At 40.2% G+C, this 17,459-nt stretch overlaps 1 protein-coding gene across 15 annotated transcripts in view; it reads right to left on the bottom strand.

Moving 5' to 3' along the window:
• The window catches only part of LOC122758314 (microtubule-associated protein tau-like), a 36,814-nt gene continuing 19,355 nt past the window's right edge, over positions 1–17,459 (bottom strand). For 5 of the 15 annotated variants that reach the window (XM_044012478.1, XM_044012514.1, XM_044012497.1 and 2 more), the window contains 11 exons: positions 11,261–11,316; positions 10,611–10,628; positions 9,253–9,438; positions 9,055–9,169; positions 8,387–8,437; positions 7,090–7,397; positions 4,647–4,739; positions 3,687–3,779; positions 3,282–3,363; positions 2,854–2,966; positions 1–1,880 (listed from right to left, as the gene is read on the bottom strand). In XM_044012478.1, the coding sequence (XP_043868413.1) occupies positions 1,671–1,880; positions 2,854–2,966; positions 3,282–3,363; positions 3,687–3,779; positions 4,647–4,739; positions 7,090–7,397; positions 8,387–8,437; positions 9,055–9,169; positions 9,253–9,438; positions 10,611–10,628; positions 11,261–11,316 (1,325 nt within the window). In that variant the 3' untranslated portion in view covers positions 1–1,670. Of the gene's footprint in view, positions 1,881–2,853; positions 2,967–3,281; positions 3,364–3,686; positions 3,780–4,646; positions 4,740–7,089; positions 7,398–7,567; positions 8,438–9,054; positions 9,170–9,252; positions 9,439–10,610; positions 10,629–11,260; positions 11,317–11,972; positions 12,111–13,319; positions 13,521–13,633; positions 17,451–17,459 lie in introns of those variants that run through there. The other 10 variants (XM_044012401.1, XM_044012418.1, XM_044012435.1 and 7 more) reach the window with 10 other exon arrangements.

Genomic DNA, 17,459 nt, shown 5'->3' with positions numbered 1-17,459 from the left:
CACTTTTTATTTTCTTTATTTTCTCTTGTTGTCATCCTGTAGGAGCATTTGTCATCAAACATTGGAAAGTGTGCACACGTCTACATGGTCTTTTAAATACAATTTACACAGGCAGAGGACGGGGGATAGTGGGTGTGGGGGGATAAGAGTAACGGGAAAAACACTGCAGGGGAAGAGGAAGTAGAGGACTTTCACAATAATGAGCAGAGAATATGCTGCTACTTTTTTTTCTTTTTTTAAAATCACTCTATTTTTTTTTTCTTGAATGAACGGCTGCAGGTTGAGGATCTTCCGTCGTTTCTGGTTTCATTTCCTGTAAAGTCACACACACACACACAAAAGAGAGAGAAAAAAACAGCCAGGAAGCTGCCCTTTCAAAACAAAAGTTTTCATATAAAGCTTCTCACGTGAAACCGGCCATTACACTCGCACTGAAAAGTTAAGGTGTGCCTCCAAGTAGCTCTAATTTACTCATTATTCCATTTGCCATGCCAGCATAACAACAGCGTTGCAGCATTATATAAACCCACAAAGCTAAAAAACAAACAAAATAAAACAGCAGCCACTTTTTTTTTTTCTTTTTTTGCAGAGAGGAGAAAGATCTTAACAGAAAGCTAGCCTTTATCTATTTATTTTTTGTTAGCACTCGACTCGACACACAGCTGCAATGGTTATACACTATGTTTAAGTGCTAATAAGCCAGAGCAGCCACAGGGAACATATAGAAAACAGCAAGGACTTCCACTACAGTGACGCACAGTTTATATAAAAAAGAAAACATAACAAGAGAGAAGACAGTTTTTGTCAGCACATAATATCAGGGAAAAAAAAAAGCAATTTTAAAATGTTACATCTCAGCAAACATGCTGCTCGACCATTATTTTGAAATGTTTCAGGAAGTTAAGCCTCTCTCCCTCTTTTATTTTGAAATAGTATTTCAGATTGTATTTTTCCAGATTCAAATCCTATTTATTTTGTATTTTAGTTTGTCATTTTCAAACATTTTAATATACTGTGTATATACATATATATATACACACATACATATATATGTATATGTATATATATGTATACAAGGTCTTATTTTTCAATTTTCCAAATTATATCTGTTCAAATTCAGTTCTTTTGACACGCAGTGGTACTGCCCCCTGGTGTCAACTCAACAAACTGTTCCTGTCTGCTTGGACTCCTGCAAACCAGAAAGACGTCCACTGTTTACACAACCTATTGTCTAAGCATCAAGTCGCTACACTGTATCTTGTACCGTATAAATTGTGGATGGACGTCATGCTCGAGCTCAAACTGTCCTCACACACGTGGAAAATGTGGTGACGCTCAAAATCAAAACTGTACAATCAGGAAAAACCAATCAACCGCTCTCTTGGACAAAGACTTTAGCATTCAGTCCATCTAAAACTAAACAGAGAACATTTGACTAAAAAAATGAGTGAAAAACTAACAACAATAATAATAACAACAACAACAACAACGTGACCAGGATGTGTTTCCTTTGAAGGGAGTTAATGTTAAGATTTAAAATCAAGAACGACACCGGGTGCTGATCACTGAATGAGACAGAGGGGAGAAGTAATGATGGTGTTGTTGTTTTTTTTTGTTGTTTTTTGTTGTTTTTTGTTGTTTTCAGGTGTGTGAAGTAAGAGGCAGTCAGCTCATAAGCCTTGCTTGGCCAGAGCAGCGGTGACGTCCTGGGCCAGCGTGGAGAGCTGTGGCGACTCCAGGATGTTAATGCTACCAGCGGAGGAGCGCTGAGGGGAGAGTCCGCCCGTCTCTATACCGGGGGTGTGGGTGACGATGATTTCGGCGCCGTGGTCCACTCGGGCTTTGGCCGATTCCCGGAAACTCAGCTTGTGGCTCTCAATCTGGCGGGTACGGAAACAGAGCCAAGGTCTTTTTTTGTTTTGTTTTGTCCTTGTTAACAAACCCGCATTTTGAGAAAAGTTGGGACAATTTCTAAGGATAAAGCGGTAGAAGACGGATGGATGGAAGGTCAAATAAAGACTTATAGGGTGCGTTCACACCAGCTCTTCTTAATCGAACACAGAGTTCGTTTGCTAGGAAAGTCCGGACGGAACTCTGATGCACATCAAAGAAGCAAACTCTGGTCCGCCTAAAAAACAACAACGCAGGTCTCGGTTCGCTTCAAGTGAATCAAATGCGGGAAGCGGACAACAACGCAGGGCATTGTGGGTAAACAGAACCTAAATATACGCGCGTGTAGAACAACTGCTGGGAGAAATGGCTGAGTCCACATAAAACTAAATAAAAAACAGGATTTGATGCAGCTCCATTTTGCTCTTATGTGGAGGAAACAGAAGTTGCCCTGTCTTGATGCAGCGCCGCCTCAGGCTAGGAGGGGAATACGTTATTCAAAAGGTTCAGTTCGTTTCACTAAAGCACGAAAGTGTGAAAGCAAAGTCGGACCGGCTGAATGTTGCAACCGCCAATCGTACCAAGTCTAGCAGACGACTAGGTGTGAATACGACTGTGTAGCGACACATATCTTCACCAATAGGTGTTACTACTATTGGTGAAGATACGTGTTGCAACAAAATATCTCTCTGGGATAATCTATAGTAGCCTTCACCATAGCATTAAAACTCAAAATGTGTTGAGTATATCCGCCTCCGAAGAGAAGACCCACTCCTGAAGTTCTGCTTCTTCGGTAAAGAAAACTATTCATACATTCAGGTTTTAATCATCTAGGAATTCTACAGTCAATGACTCTAGTTTTCCAGAAATGACAGCTTCTTTGGAAAATGTCCCAACTTTTATGTAAATGTGGTTTTTAATACAGAATCTGACTTGCAGGATGTTTGTGTGTTGTTTTTTTACCATAATATTTCCTCCGCCGGGATTGTGGCTAGCATTATCCAGGGAGCCGACCTTGGCGTGAGCCTTATCTTTAAAGTCCAGTTTGACGTTCTCAATACGCACGTGTCCTCCGCCTGAGGAAAGGACGAATCAAGGAGAGAAAAGGCATTAAAAAGCCACAGGGCATCGTTTTCCTTGATTTTAAATTGTTAATACACTAAAGTTATTCTGGAAAAATGGGCAAAAGCACTTAGTCACAGGACACTTTCTGGCCCTTTTTTGGTTAAAATAAGCCCAAAAAAAAGTTAGACAGACATTGTGAGGCTTCAGTGTTAAAGGCTTAGAATAATATGCATAAAGGAGAATAAGAATGTGCCTCTTTGTGTCTGTAAACTCTCATATTAAACTAACAGACAAATACCCTGTCTGAAACTTTAACTGAACTGTACCTGGCCGGTGGTGGATGTTGGACATGGAGCCACATTTGGCAGTGATGTGGCTCAAGTCGATCTTCTTAGTCTGGATTTGGATCTGGATTAACGTAGGAAGCAGTGATGACACAGATATTAAACAGGGATTATTAATGCTTTTAAGATAAGATAATCCTTTATTAGTCACACAGTAGGTACATTTACGGTGTCACAGCAGCAAAGATAACAGGGTAATAAATAAAAATATCCATATCCATATCCACATCTATAAAAGTACAATATAAAAAAAAATCGACTGTTAAGATTATAAAAATAGAATAGACTATACAGTTTATATACATTAGGTAACCAGGATATATAAAGAATTGGCTTAATATTGACAGTGTCCATTTATTTATTTAGAAATGTTGTGATTTCACTCACGTTTCCTCCTCCTGCTGTGTGCTGGAGTTTGTCCAGCGAGCCACATTTGGCCTGAACGTGGCTGAAGTCCAGTTTGACACTTGGAATCATGACCTGGGAATGACAGAGTGACTTTTGTTTAGAACAGAAATGGTTCGTTCTTAAACCTTTTATACCAAGTACCACCTGAGAAAATATTGTTTAGTATCTCCAAAGTTAAAGCACAGAGGTGGAAATAGACAGAGCAAGGTCAGCTATAGAGTTCTCATTGCTTTTTTGTTTGTGTATTGCGCCGTTAGCGTGGCACACTCTAGCAAATAATCAGAAACTCATCTCTAAACAAACTCTTCTCCTGCCCACAATTTCCAACCTACACAGACACAGTTTTACATAAAAATGTTGCTATGGTTGTTGTCTAACTCTGTGTGTTGTTTTCATTTTCATATGGGTTTTTTTTATAATCACCTGAAAGTGCAGAGAGTTCTGGTCAAACCACCCATTGACTCCCATGTTAAAACTCAGCTTCGGAGTTTTTAAAACTGTAATTTCTCTGTCAATTCACACCCGTTTTTCACAAATTTAAATGTGGGATCTCCTGAAAGCCTGTAATCTGTATCTTCAACGGTTCCTGAAATACGACAAATTTAAAACACAATGCTTTCTGTTTTTCACCAGTTTTTGACTGTTGGAAACAGATTTCCCTCCAAGTACCACCAGTGAAATCTTGTGTACCACTGGTGGTACACGCACCACAGTTTGAGAACCATGGGTTTATAAACATGTACAAGTTTTAAGACATAATGTGTATTCACAAATTCTGGAAACAATAATAATGTAGAGAAGTAATGAAATTGGCGGTTAGAAAAAGACGTAACATGGGCGTGACACATCAGAGTCGCAGAGGAGCGCTAGCGTCAGCTGAAAGAGAGAAACAGAAGAAGTAAAAGAGGAAACATGAAGAAAAGAGAAAGGTGTACATACATTGCCTCCTTGGGGCGAGTGCTTGACATTTCCCATGGAGCCGCACTTTGACTGAACATGACTGAAGTCCAGCTTCTCACTTAAAATCTGAACCTAAAAACAAAATCCAATAAAGAAAAAACACTATATGTGCCTCGTTCGATCAAGTCAAGTGTTGCGGTGAGAGATCGCAGTGGCGTCACATGCTTTGTTTATGTTTAACATGTGTTTACATTTAGCAGATTTTCCCTGTGCTTTTTAGGGCCAAACATATTTAATCTTTCGAGAATAAAGTTGTTATTTTACAAGAATAAAGTTGTAATATTATGAGAAAAGAATTGTAATATTATAAGAATGAAGTGGTAATATTACGAGAATAAAGTTGTAATATTACGAGAATAAATTTGTAATATTAAAAGAATAAAGTCATAATTTTACGAGATTGAAGTCGAAATATTATGAGAATAAAGTCGTTATACTATGAGATTATTTTTGTATCATTATCTAATGTATTATTATTAAATAGCAACAGAATGCAGATGTAAACAGTCGACCACTAGCAGCCATTTCCTTGATTTCCTCCAAGTGTTTGCGATTCTGTCTTCCAAACAGACTCTGTTTCTTTCAAAATCCTGGTGCTGATGTGACAAAAATATCAAGTATTTCTTTATTTGTGGAGCCCCAATTAAAATGTAACCATGTCGCCAGATGCTCCGCGTTTCCTATCTTGACGCAGGCTGCAGCCGAGAGATTTTGCTTGAATAACAATGAATTTATTCTCATAATATCATGACTTTATTCTCAGAAAATTTAAAAAGAAATTCTTCAGTTTGGCGCTAATACTCGGGGGAAGTTCGGGGTTTCCCAACCAGTACAAGCAAAAATTAAAAACAAAAAACAAATAGAGAGACAGACCTGGTTCCTCGTTCATAAAAACACGTCTGGACAAATAGTTTTTGGACATTTGAACATAAAACACATGCATACATGTGCACAGTTCATACTATTTCTTTTGGGTTTTTTTGCACAGGAGCTACAAACATTATATAACCATAATAATATGTTACCAAATGTGATTGTAAAATATAAAACAAATGTTTAGAGTAAACCGGGGAATAACTATGCCGCTCGAAAATAACCTGCCTTCTCCAGGTGCACGCTGTTACACTATTTTCTCCCCAAGGTGGAAAAAGGGGAGTCGCCATGGAGGCGGTGAATCACCTCTTCAACTGTGTCTCTCAGAGGTTAGTGAAAAGTCTCTCCTCTGTAACACTGCAGTGACACGAGGACCAAAGATAATTCTTTTATATTTTACCCAGAGTAGGGAAGCATAATTATTAAAAGTGTTCAAAGGCAGGTGTGAGTGCAGCATGGCAGTATCAACAAAAAGTGTTTATTCACCAGTTGTTGCTTCCGGAAGAATCTTTTCATGATCAACCAGGTGATGTTTGGGACTAAAACCCTTCATAAGACAAAGAGTCATATATACATGACTTACAATAACATAAAGAAGTAAACTAATTACACAAGTATTAAAAAAAAATATATATATATATATATATATATACATAGTAATTTAACATGATTTGAATTATTAAATCAGTTAAATTCAACACAAATAAGAACATAGAGAGAGAAAAAAATCTATTTCTGTCAATCAGTTGTGATTTTGTTTTCTTAGTTTTAATTTGATTGATTGATTGATTGGACATGGAGATTTTTCTGGCAGCAACAACTGACAATTGAGCACTCTTTGTTTTTGCTTTTTTTTGACAGCAAATGAATCATTAATATCTGAGGTTATTAATAACCTCAGCGCTAACGACAGAAAGTCCCTGCACCCTGCAGTGCAGGATTCTGCACATTAACTGATGCTCAGAGTGTGAGAGGGAGAACAACGTGTGACATCATGTACTGTGGGGAGGAAAACACAGAGACAAAAGGACAGTCAGGGGACAGAGGACAGAGGTTCCTGATGGAGATGACAGAGGACAGGAAGCAGGAAGCAGACAGACAGCGACGAGAAGGAGAGTTTAAGAAATTTGAGCAGAGAGAGATAGAAGAAAAAGGAATGGAAATTAAGAAGAAATTGCATAAAACTACAAAAAATAAGTTAAAATTAATATTAAATATTAAGGAAAAAAACTATTAAATATATACAATTGTGTAAGCTTTGAGCATTTTACAACTAAGGGAAAAAAAGGAGAAAGAGTTGGAAATCAAATGGTATAATGTTCATTTTGCAAATAAACATTCAGTGATCTTAGTTAAATATGTCAAAAAGTAAAAGGGCTGCTGCCCCCTAGTGGGCAATGCATGTACTACAGGCAAGCAATGGGTTGGTAAAAATAAATAAAGTCAACACGGTTTCCTAGATTGTCTTCTTGAAAATAGAAGCAATTAAGTAAAATTAACAAGCAAACATTATTTTCTACCTATCTATAGAAAACTATAGTCCCGTTACCTGTCCACCTTTGGGCTGATGTTTGAGATTGGAGGTTGACCCGATCTTAGACTTGACATTCTTCAGGTCGGGCAGAGGCTGATTGAGAACCTTCAGCTGCCGCTGGGCGGAGGACGGCGACTTGGGCGGGGTTCGGATCACGGCGATCTTCTTCTCCTGGAGGACACTGAAGGATTTGGGCGTGTGGCTGCCCGGGGTGCGCGAGCCCGGGGAGCGGCAGGAGTAACTGGGGGGCGTGCCCGGCGTGACAGCCGAGCTGGGGGTGGTGGTGCCGCTGCGGGCTGATCGAGAACGTGCCAGGTCTGAAGCTGAGGGCGAAGGATGAGTTGGATTAGGATGAGAAGAGGAAGATGGAAGGAAGGAGGATGATGAGAAACTGCTTCCTGGAAAAAGAATTACAGATGGAGAGAAATACAGACAGACAGACAGACAGACTGATGGAGCAGTGTGGGGGGTCATGTGGTTCTGATGATGGAGGATCATGGAGCCCTGAACGCTGCCACATTTACAATCACCACAAAACAAACAAGAATGTTTGGAGAGGAGTGTGAAAGCACACAGTTCATTTAATGCTGGAGGCTTGTTGCTGGGAGACAGACAGGATGTGAGACGATAATGTCCCCAAACCTGTTGCTATGGATCCCACCTGTTCACTCTGATAAGGGACCTGCAGGTTTAAAGGTCCAGTGTGTGACATTTAGGAGGGTTTATTAGCAGAAACGTAATCCCACTAAGTGTGTGTGGTCACTATAGTTTAGTTTCATAATGTTAGAATAAGTCTTTTATATGTAGGTTAGGTGTGGGCCTTGCTTTATGGAAGCAGTGTTTTCACGTAATGAAGCACAAGCTTTAATGAAAGCCCAGTTCAGTATTAACTTCCATGTGGTTCATATGACTACGGTGGCCTGGAAGTGCAAACCATTATTACACAAATCCTAAAACAAATTAACAAAAGCCTTCCGCTATACACAACAGTCGATCAGCCAATCTTATATAGCACCACTTCCTTTCAAAATAAGAAACCATTACCATTTCTTATATGTTATAAATATGTACATTTGTTCTAATTTCCGACAGTACACCCCTGTGTGAATGAATCAAGACTTTTTTAAAACCTGCAGGAACCTTTTATAGAAGTCTGTGACCAACGATGAATGAAGAAAAATGCTGCCGTGATGGATGACGTTGACTTATACAGAGTATGAGTCCCGCGTTTTGGTGTTGAAGATGAACAAACTAACTACGACGGGTCATGTGTTGTGGATAAGGGTCTAACAGGAGCTACTGGGTGGTCTACCTGCCATACTAGAGGCTCTTCCGGTTCTGTTGTCCGCTCTGGACTGGATCGCTTCAAGAGAAGAGAGGAGGCGAAAGACGAAGAAGGAGCAGGATGTGAAGGGGAAACAGAGTGTGGGCAGAGAAGAGCAGAGCAGAGCAGGGTGTAGGAGGCGGTGTGAGTTTAAATGTCATATAAAAATTAGTTAGTCTGTGACGAAAGTTGTTATTGTAAATACACAGACAGTCTGCTTTGCAAAGGTTAACAATAAAAGCTCAGCTTCAGGACAGTTTTTGACAAAAGAGATGCAAATACAACAATAGAAAACAACACAGGGCAGAATGAAAAGGAAAAGTCTAAAGTCAAAAGGTAAATACCCTGTTTTAACTTTAAAATAAAACAAAAGATGCAAATATTACCATAAAATCCAACACAGGGTGGAATAAAATGGAGCGAAAAGATATCTAAGGTAAGGGAATATCTATATACTTATATGTAATACTGACATGTATTATGAATATTCTGCATTTTCTAATTTCACATTCTGATAGAGAATGATAAATTAGAAAGAAAACGATAAATCTCATGATGGCCTAAGACTTTCTCTGTGTGTTCACGGCTGTGCAAACATATCAGCCCCATAAATAAATAAATAAATAAATAAATAAGTGCATGCAGTGCATTCTTACAGGTTGGCCTGGAGGGGGTGCTGTCATCTTGCTCAGCGGCAGGAATGTGGCGTGTTAGAGACTTGGCTGGCCTGGGGAGGGACGACCTCTTCTCCGGGCTGCGGTACGCTCTCTCCTAAATTAACACACACATACAAAATCATTAAGCTGGCATGGACATACCATTACCCACAAGCCCCTGCTGTCATTCCACTTTACCTTCCCTGCCCATTTGTTTGGCAGAGGTGACCTGCGGGTGCATGCAGAGGAGGGGCGGGCCTCACTGAGCTCCGCCTCCACCAATGGGCTCTGTTTAAGGCTACAGGCGGAGCCAGGCCGGGGGGGATGCTGACCGGACCCCCGATGCCGCACCGCCATCTTTAACAGTTCGGCCCTTGTGGGGCTCTGGTCGGGCGGAAGCCGTGGTGAGAGGTGGGGGAAACATGCAGGAGGGATGCAGGGGTGATAAACAGATGGAGAAATGAAGGGGTGAGATGGAAGTGGTGAGGAAATCTGTATCTTCAGCTGTTCTGTTTAAGAAATCTTAGTAGCACAGATCTGATGATGTATTCATTTAGTGTCGCTGGGTAATGACGATCAGTCATCGAGATGACACACATAATCGATTTATTGACCTTTGTCAGGAGGAAACATTCTCTCTCTGGAATAATCTGCTCTCAGTTCATTCATTATCCATATTTTTGGTTTAAACCAGTATTCATTGGCTTCTTCTTGGCAAGAAATGAACACAGTCGCTTTCTCTTGGAGCCAAACATGAGACAATCCGTGAAATAAAATGTTCTCCTTACAACTGGATTTTCAACTAGCAATAGTTCCATATTTAAAATGAATAATATTTAATAATGTTGAAGACTGATAAAGGAGTTATGAATCATCACACTTGACTGTGTGGACAATTAAAAAAGAGTGAATGAGCGTATGAAAGCATCATTCACAGCTACAGGTGCAAGACTTAATCTGTTCCAAAACATCTTTTCTCTTAGTGAGATGAATGCATTTTAAACACTGTTCCGAACACATTTAATGTTAATGAACTAAACTTTTACCATAAATTTTGTATTTTGGTTCGTTCTTTTTAAGACAACAGCAAGTTTTCCTTTACCTTACTTAGTGTTGTCTAAAAAACAAACCAAAATACTAAGTTCAATCAGTAGACATAAAGAACTTTTACAACATATGAACTACAGATTATCTCATTATAATCTTTCCCCAACACAATGTGATCAATTATCGTATTCTAACCTTCTCCAAGCCGAACAATCAGTTATCACATGACGTGAAAAGTTTTACGTTGAAACAATTTTAAGTGTCATAATGAGATTAGTTATCACTTGAAATATTCCACATTGTAAAGTGATAATTGATTTTGATATGACATGAAAATATGACATGATATGACATGAAAATGTTTACAGTGCTTTATGATAGTGAATCGGTTTCATTTTTCTGGCGTGGCAGCAATACCCTTCCCACATAATGCACAATAAAGTTTTTTTTATTATTATTGGTACAGTAAGACGAACACACCACTGTGCCCGTCTACTGACAGTACTCACGGGTTTTTTTTGCTGAGACTGGCATGGACAGAATTAGTGGCAGGCATGCAGGACAATAAAAACACATTTGCACACAGAGAAATCAAAAAAAGACAAATGCAAACATGCAGAAAATAATATGAATGAATATGACTAATATGAGAAGAATATGGAAACCACAAGAACTACAAGCCCCACTGGTTCTGCAACTAACTAAATAATTTTTTTCTAATTTTAAATACATAAAAAAGACAGAGGTTATGTAAACTGAGAGATAATCAATTGAGATTAAAATCCTATCTTGAAGTAAAGGTACAGTGTGTAAAAAATTATAACGTGTAGTAAAAACGGTGGTCCAAAATGGCCACCATGGTCTGTTTTAATGAATAACAATTAAACAATCAGGTGATTGTACACTCGTGAAAAATTAAGTATTATAATTTTAATTTGACATTCTGCCAAATAACAAACAAAATCATTTTACACACTGGACCTTAAATATGTATTCATATATAAAAGGTAAATGACAAAGTATAGTTGTGAATATATCCCATTGTAGCTTTTACTCCATCCTTGATATCTAGATTTAAATGTTAATAAATGTAATAGACAATGGTAATCAATGGTAATAACATGTGAGCATGTGTCCGATAATAGATAATAATACTTACAGTGGGTCTCTCTCTGGACGGGTGGGCCACACTAAGAGGTTGATGGCTTTCTATGCCTGTGAAGATTAACAATCCTGTAAGTATCACTTTAAAACCAGCAGGGGGAGACATTTTTTAAGTGTGATCACCCACAGCGCACACACACACAAAATACAGTACATTTCAGTTTGAAATTAGTGTTTGGAGAAATGTTAAACAACAGACAAATCCAGATCACATTGATATGGTCATCACACATGTTTTACCACACCAACAGCTTTGAAGCCATTTTTAGCAAACACTGACATGTGAGCTGTACAACAACTCACAAAACCAGCACCAGTGGTAAAAAAAGGACAACATGAAGCCGTATAACTTAAAAAAATGCAGAAAATTTAACAAGGAGTGGGTGAAATTGCAAGACAAAGAACAAACTGAAGGTGCGATGACATAATTAGAGTAAAACGGAGCAAATGTGGTGTTCTTAAAATGAGTCAGCAGCACGTGATATGTTTGCCAGCTACATTGCACCTGCAACTTCTCAAAGAGCCATCAATAGAGAGAGTCAACATGTTCTTGAGCCATAATTCTTATGGCCACTAATGACGATTGGCGATATTTGAGACCTGTAAAGCAAATTCAGCAAGAATTCTTGTGTTTTGGATGTGTTTTGAGTTAACGTTTAGCTTCACTCTCTCTATCCACGGCGCTGGTTTCTCGGTGAAGTGTTCACCTGTGGCCTTGCGTCTAGCAGAGCCGTGAAGCAGAGCAGGCCTAGGATGTCTGGCTGCCACTTTGGCTACGCTCTTTCGAGACGGAGAGCGACTTTGGAGGACTGACACCTTATTCTGATCAGCCCTCCTACTGCCGACTGGCAAAAAAGGAGACACAGAATTATCCCAACATGCAATACCTCAGTTAAATGTATCAACAACAGCTTACTATGAAAAAAAAGTATGCATGTAGATTATTGAAATTTAAAAGGGATAGCTTGTGATTTTTGGGTCGGGGTGTATGAGGTATCAGTGTGTTACAGAGAGTTGACAGCATTGCCTGATGGAGGAAGGAGAACCAAACATTCTGTTCAACAACTGTTTGCTATATTTTGGAAAAGTTTTAGCCCTTTTCTTATTTGAGAAGCAAACCATGGCAGTTGTTAAGTCCAGCTTTTTCCAAATGAGGCTCATTGCCAAGGTGAAGGCCCATTGCCCTCTTAAGGTTTTACAGACACTAATCCATGCTTTTATAACATCTCGGCTGGATTATTGTAATTCTCTGTATGTTGGTTTAGACTAGTCGTCTGTCCAGCGACTCCAGCTGGTCCAGAACGCTGCAGCTCGCCTTTTAACAAGAAAAAATAAAAGAGACCCCTCCTTCCACTGGCTTCCTATTTGTTTGGAGGTGGAGTGGCTCAGTGGTTAAGACCAGTGCCCTGTGTGCGAAAGACATCATGGACACAATGGTTGCAAGTTCGACTCCACCCCTGGCTGATTGTACTCAATTCCATTGTAAGTCGCTTTGGATAAAAGCGTCTGCTAAATGACATGTAATTTGTAATAATAATTTAATTTAATTTGTTTTTTTCTTCACACCCCACCGTGAGCTCTGAGGCCTAATAACAGACTGCTTTTAGACCCAGCTCTTTTCCTTCACCTCAGGATAGGAATAGTCAACCTGGGTACTTCTATCTAGATTTTACCATTTTATGATGTTACTATTTTACGGTTTTACTGATTTTGTGTTTTATACCTTTTATGTTGTTGTGCCTTTAACTCTATAAAGCACATTGTTAAACCTTGGTTGTTTTAAATGTACTCTAGAAATAAAGTTGACTTGACTGGACCTAAGCACTATACTGTCTTTATATAGTCAAATATGCATACATTGCAGAATCTCCGGCAGACATCGCCAAAAAATTTAAACTTCTTCCGGTTCTTCTGTCTCTTTCTCCAAACAAGCAATTTGCTCAATGCTGCCTCTTGTACTCTTGTATTATTAGTTACTCAAACACCCCAACTGAACTTTCCCATAGTGTCATTTGTTGTAAGCTAAACATTACATTTGAATACTGATTTGAAACCTTTTTTCTTCCTCATCTCATCTCTTGGGTGGTGGATGGGTACTTTGCGGGACACTTTGCTGTCAGTGGCACCGGAGTGGCCCCTTCCTCTGCCAGGGGCCCGTTTAGCGGGTTTGTCCACCGCGACCACAGGTGCACTGGTAGAAATCTTGGCATGAGGAAGGGCTTCGATTTGTTCAGTCATGATACTTTTGTCATCATCTGCAGTGGAGATGGTTCAAAACAGGGCTAACTCTTCAAACTCCTTTGCAATAAAAACAGGTAAAAATATTTACAATTTTGCAAGTGATTAATTTTTTTACAAGCGCAAGTACCTTGTGAGTCCATCCAGCCACTGTCTGTGTCTAGGATGGAGACATCCATGGTGGTTTCATCATGAGTTGCCTGACTGGTCGTGCAGAGCCCATCAGTATTTTCTGTCTCTTGAACAATCTCAAGGTCTTTCCCCTCCTCCCCAATGTCCTCTTCACCCATCTTCTTCTCACCTTCATTGTTTTCTTCCATGAACTTCTGCTCTTTTTCTTCACATATCTCACCAGAAACTACTTCCGATTCTGTTTGAGCTTCCCTCACCCCCTCATCCTCGTGTTTCTTCCCCTCTTCACTATCTATTTGTGGGTCAATCTGACTCTCCCCAGTTCCATCATCTCTGCCACCTCCCTCTGTTGTCTGTAGTAGGTTATTGTCAGAGCATGGAGAAAAGAGAGGACTGTGTGTTGCAGGCTCCCCATCATCACGGTTTTGGTCATAGTGACTATGTTTTTCTGCTCTAGACTTGGAATTTTCTTCCAAAACCTGGTCACCTGCCATCAACTTCACTTCTTCTTTCTTTGGCTCTTCCTTTACAACTTCAGGTGAACAAGCACTTGGGCGAACAAATTCTTCAGCTTCCTCCATTATCTCTTGAGGTTCTTCAGCAATCTCAATATCATCGTCATCCTCTGCTTCCTCCTCAACTTGTGCCTGAGGAATAATGATGACAGAGGAGGGTATTTGTGGTTTTGGTGATGTGGCTTTTACAAGCGTGATCTCCTGTACCTGGATTCGGGCATCTTTCTCATCTAAGTGCTCTTCAGTGTGCAAATCATGACCAGATTTTGAAGTCTCTTGCACTTCTAACCCTGTTGATTTCCCATGCTCACTTTGAATCTTGTCATCCTCCTTTTCTGTGGTCTCTCCTAAAGGCTGAGAAGATGTTGAATCTATTTCTCTGTGTGCAATCTCTGGTGCTTTACAATTTTCTTCTGATTGTTTCTGTTCAGCTGTTGGCGTTTTTTCATCTAAATCTTGCTGTTTATTGTCAGCACTCTGAGACTTCATGTCAATCTCTGTTTTGACCTCTGTCCAGGGTTCCTCTCTGGTGTCTTGGCTTTCTGAGACTATATCACCTGGTGACTTGGGGGTGGTGGGAGTTTCGAGACCCTTGCTTCCAGTTTCCACAGGACTGAAAGTGAAAGAATTGTCTGGTGGAATGGGAGAAGCCTCTCTGGAGGGGTCTTTTTCAACATCAACTTCAGGGATTGCTTGAATCTTAATGTCCCCCGGTAAGCCACTCTCCAAACGTAACTCATTCAGTCTTTCCTTTGAAGAAGACATTGGAATTCTTAGGCGATCTGGTTTTACTCCACTGGTCACAGCTTTTTCAAGCATCAGGGTAGTCTTCACTGGTACATCTTTCTTCTCACTTAGAGCTTTTTGAGACTGCTCTGGTATTGTTCTTTTGAGATCAGATTGTTGGATGCCCTGGGAGATACCCTCCACTTCTAGGACCCCAAGATTTTCCTCCACTTCACTCTGCATAGAAGTGAAATGCTGATGTGGAGAGTGCCCAGGACTGGGTACATCTGCAGGAGAGGGCATGGGTGCTGAGTACTCACTGAAAACACAGTAACCCAGCTCCTCCAGCTGGCTTTCCCTACCCACCACTCTTGCAGTTTGATCTTCTAATGTGAGCTTGGCCAAAGAACTCCCCACAAGAGCTGACATGTTGGCAGGTACTGACTTCCGTCTCAGGTGGTCAACCTCTCTTCTCCCTGGTGGTGGCTGAGGCAGAGTTCCTGCCAAATCCAACATCTCAGAGAGGCTGTTGGAATGCTCCAACGGGGAACTGTGCTTGTCAGAAGTTTGAGGCATTTCAGTTTTAGCAGGGTTATCTTCAGGTGATTCACAGGAAGTTGTGATAATGGAAACAGCTGGAGGAAATGTAGATTTAAGGATCTCCAGAGGTGGTGTTGAAGGGTAAATCTCAGATTCATCAAAACTACCACTGATTGGACACAAGCTGCTCGGGGAGATCATTGATTTCTCTTTTGTCAATTTCTCTCCAACATTAATGTTCAATGAGAGGCTTCTCTGTTCTAAAGACATCTTAGAGGTGGATGTCCTCACTTTCTTTTCTTGTTGTTCCTCTTGCTTGTGCATAAGGGATTCACTCTCTCCACTTAAGGCCATCTCTGCTGATGCGCTGAGTTCATAATAGCTCTGACTTGCTGCTGGCTCCTCTCCCTCAGTTTTTGACGATGTTTCAAAGTAGGTAGTTGCTCCAGGAAGTAAAATTCCTGTGGCTTTGAACTCTGCAACAGGGTCTGGACTCAATTTCACTAATTCTTGTCTTTGGTCAACTTTCTGAACATCAGTCTCTGGCATTTCATGCAATCTAATGCCTTGGTCTGCCTCAGTTCCCATCAACTCTGTTTTTTCCAGGCTTTCAATCATAGAGCATCCTGATTTGCCTGGTGACACTATTCCCTCTTTTGGGGGTTCGTCTGCTGGTGAAGACTCTTGTGCTTCTTCAGCTTCTTCTACCACATCCTTTCTTTCATTGCTACCCGATTCCTTTGAGGGGACATCGGAGAGGGGATCTTTCACAGAGGGAAGAGGAGGTTCTGTTCCTTCAGGTGTTTCTCTTTCAACGACCACCTGCTTTTCATGTTGCGACGCCACTTGATGCTCGTCTTCTTTCATAGCAGACTCACAAGTTGCCTGACTGATACATTCCTCCAGCTGGGCTGTGAGTTTGAAGGACACTGTAGAACTTTGTGTCTGGTCACATTAGCCAAAAGCTTTGCTAGCACCATCCACAAAAGCTAGCCAACACAGTCAAGCCCAGGCTGTCTGCACATAGATACAGCAGCTGTCCATCAGGCAAAACACACAGCACAGTGTATTTTGTGGCAGGCCACAACAGCAAAGGGGGATTTACAGCACCTAAGATAGCGTGCAGAACTGAAATGAAGGGATGAGTTGCATGATTTCACAAGATATTACACAAAAATATTGAATTCCTATTGCAATACACCAAGGACTGACAGAAGAGTCAGCCCTATAATAACAATGTTTTTGGCAGTTTTTACTGGCAGTTCCGTGGATAAAAATATATATACATTGAATTATCTTTTCTATGGTTTTACTGTTCAAATCAATTTACCTCAAAGATAAGGATGGTGATATACAGTATGTCCAATGATGGTAAGTAACAATAGGAAAACAGGATTATCATTTGCCTTGGGATGAAATGAAAACAACATCTAAACTTGTGACTCATACACAACAGGCTTATAATACATTCATTACTGATTCATGAAACACCCGTACAGGTGGGTGTACCCAGGAACAATTTCTTGCACAATATTCCAGCAAAATCCACATGAAACCACAGAAAACTACTTTTAGTGACACATAAATAGAAATATACAATGCTTGACAGTTTAGACAATGATCTTTGCATTTGCAATGTAGCTGGCAATACAAGAGTGCAGAACTGATCAACTAGCAAAATGGTTGATCAAGTTTTCTCATTTCTTGCTGCAATGAAAAGCAAATGGTTATGTGTGGCATGAAAAGCACAAAATTAAAATGCTATCTTGGGTTATTTTTTTTGCACATGGCAACTTTAGGTATCAAAGCAGAAGCTTAAGGATTTAAGGGACACAGAGCTGGAAGGAGGTTGGCAGCGAAGCCTGAGGTGCATCACAAATTAGGAAAAATCAAGAGCAGAAAGTCTTTGTGCTCAGGAAGAGCACACAAGAGGGTCATGCAAGGCAGGTAATGAACAGTTGCACAATTATTATTTCGCACCTTCATCCAAACAGTAGGCACACGCACACACACACATGCGCAAAAACCCCATAAAACCACACA

This window comes from Solea senegalensis, linkage group LG2 (assembly GCF_019176455.1).
Source record: "Solea senegalensis isolate Sse05_10M linkage group LG2, IFAPA_SoseM_1, whole genome shotgun sequence".
Classification (NCBI taxonomy): domain Eukaryota; kingdom Metazoa; phylum Chordata; class Actinopteri; order Pleuronectiformes; family Soleidae; genus Solea; species Solea senegalensis.
This window is presented reverse-complemented; position numbering and strand designations above follow the sequence as displayed.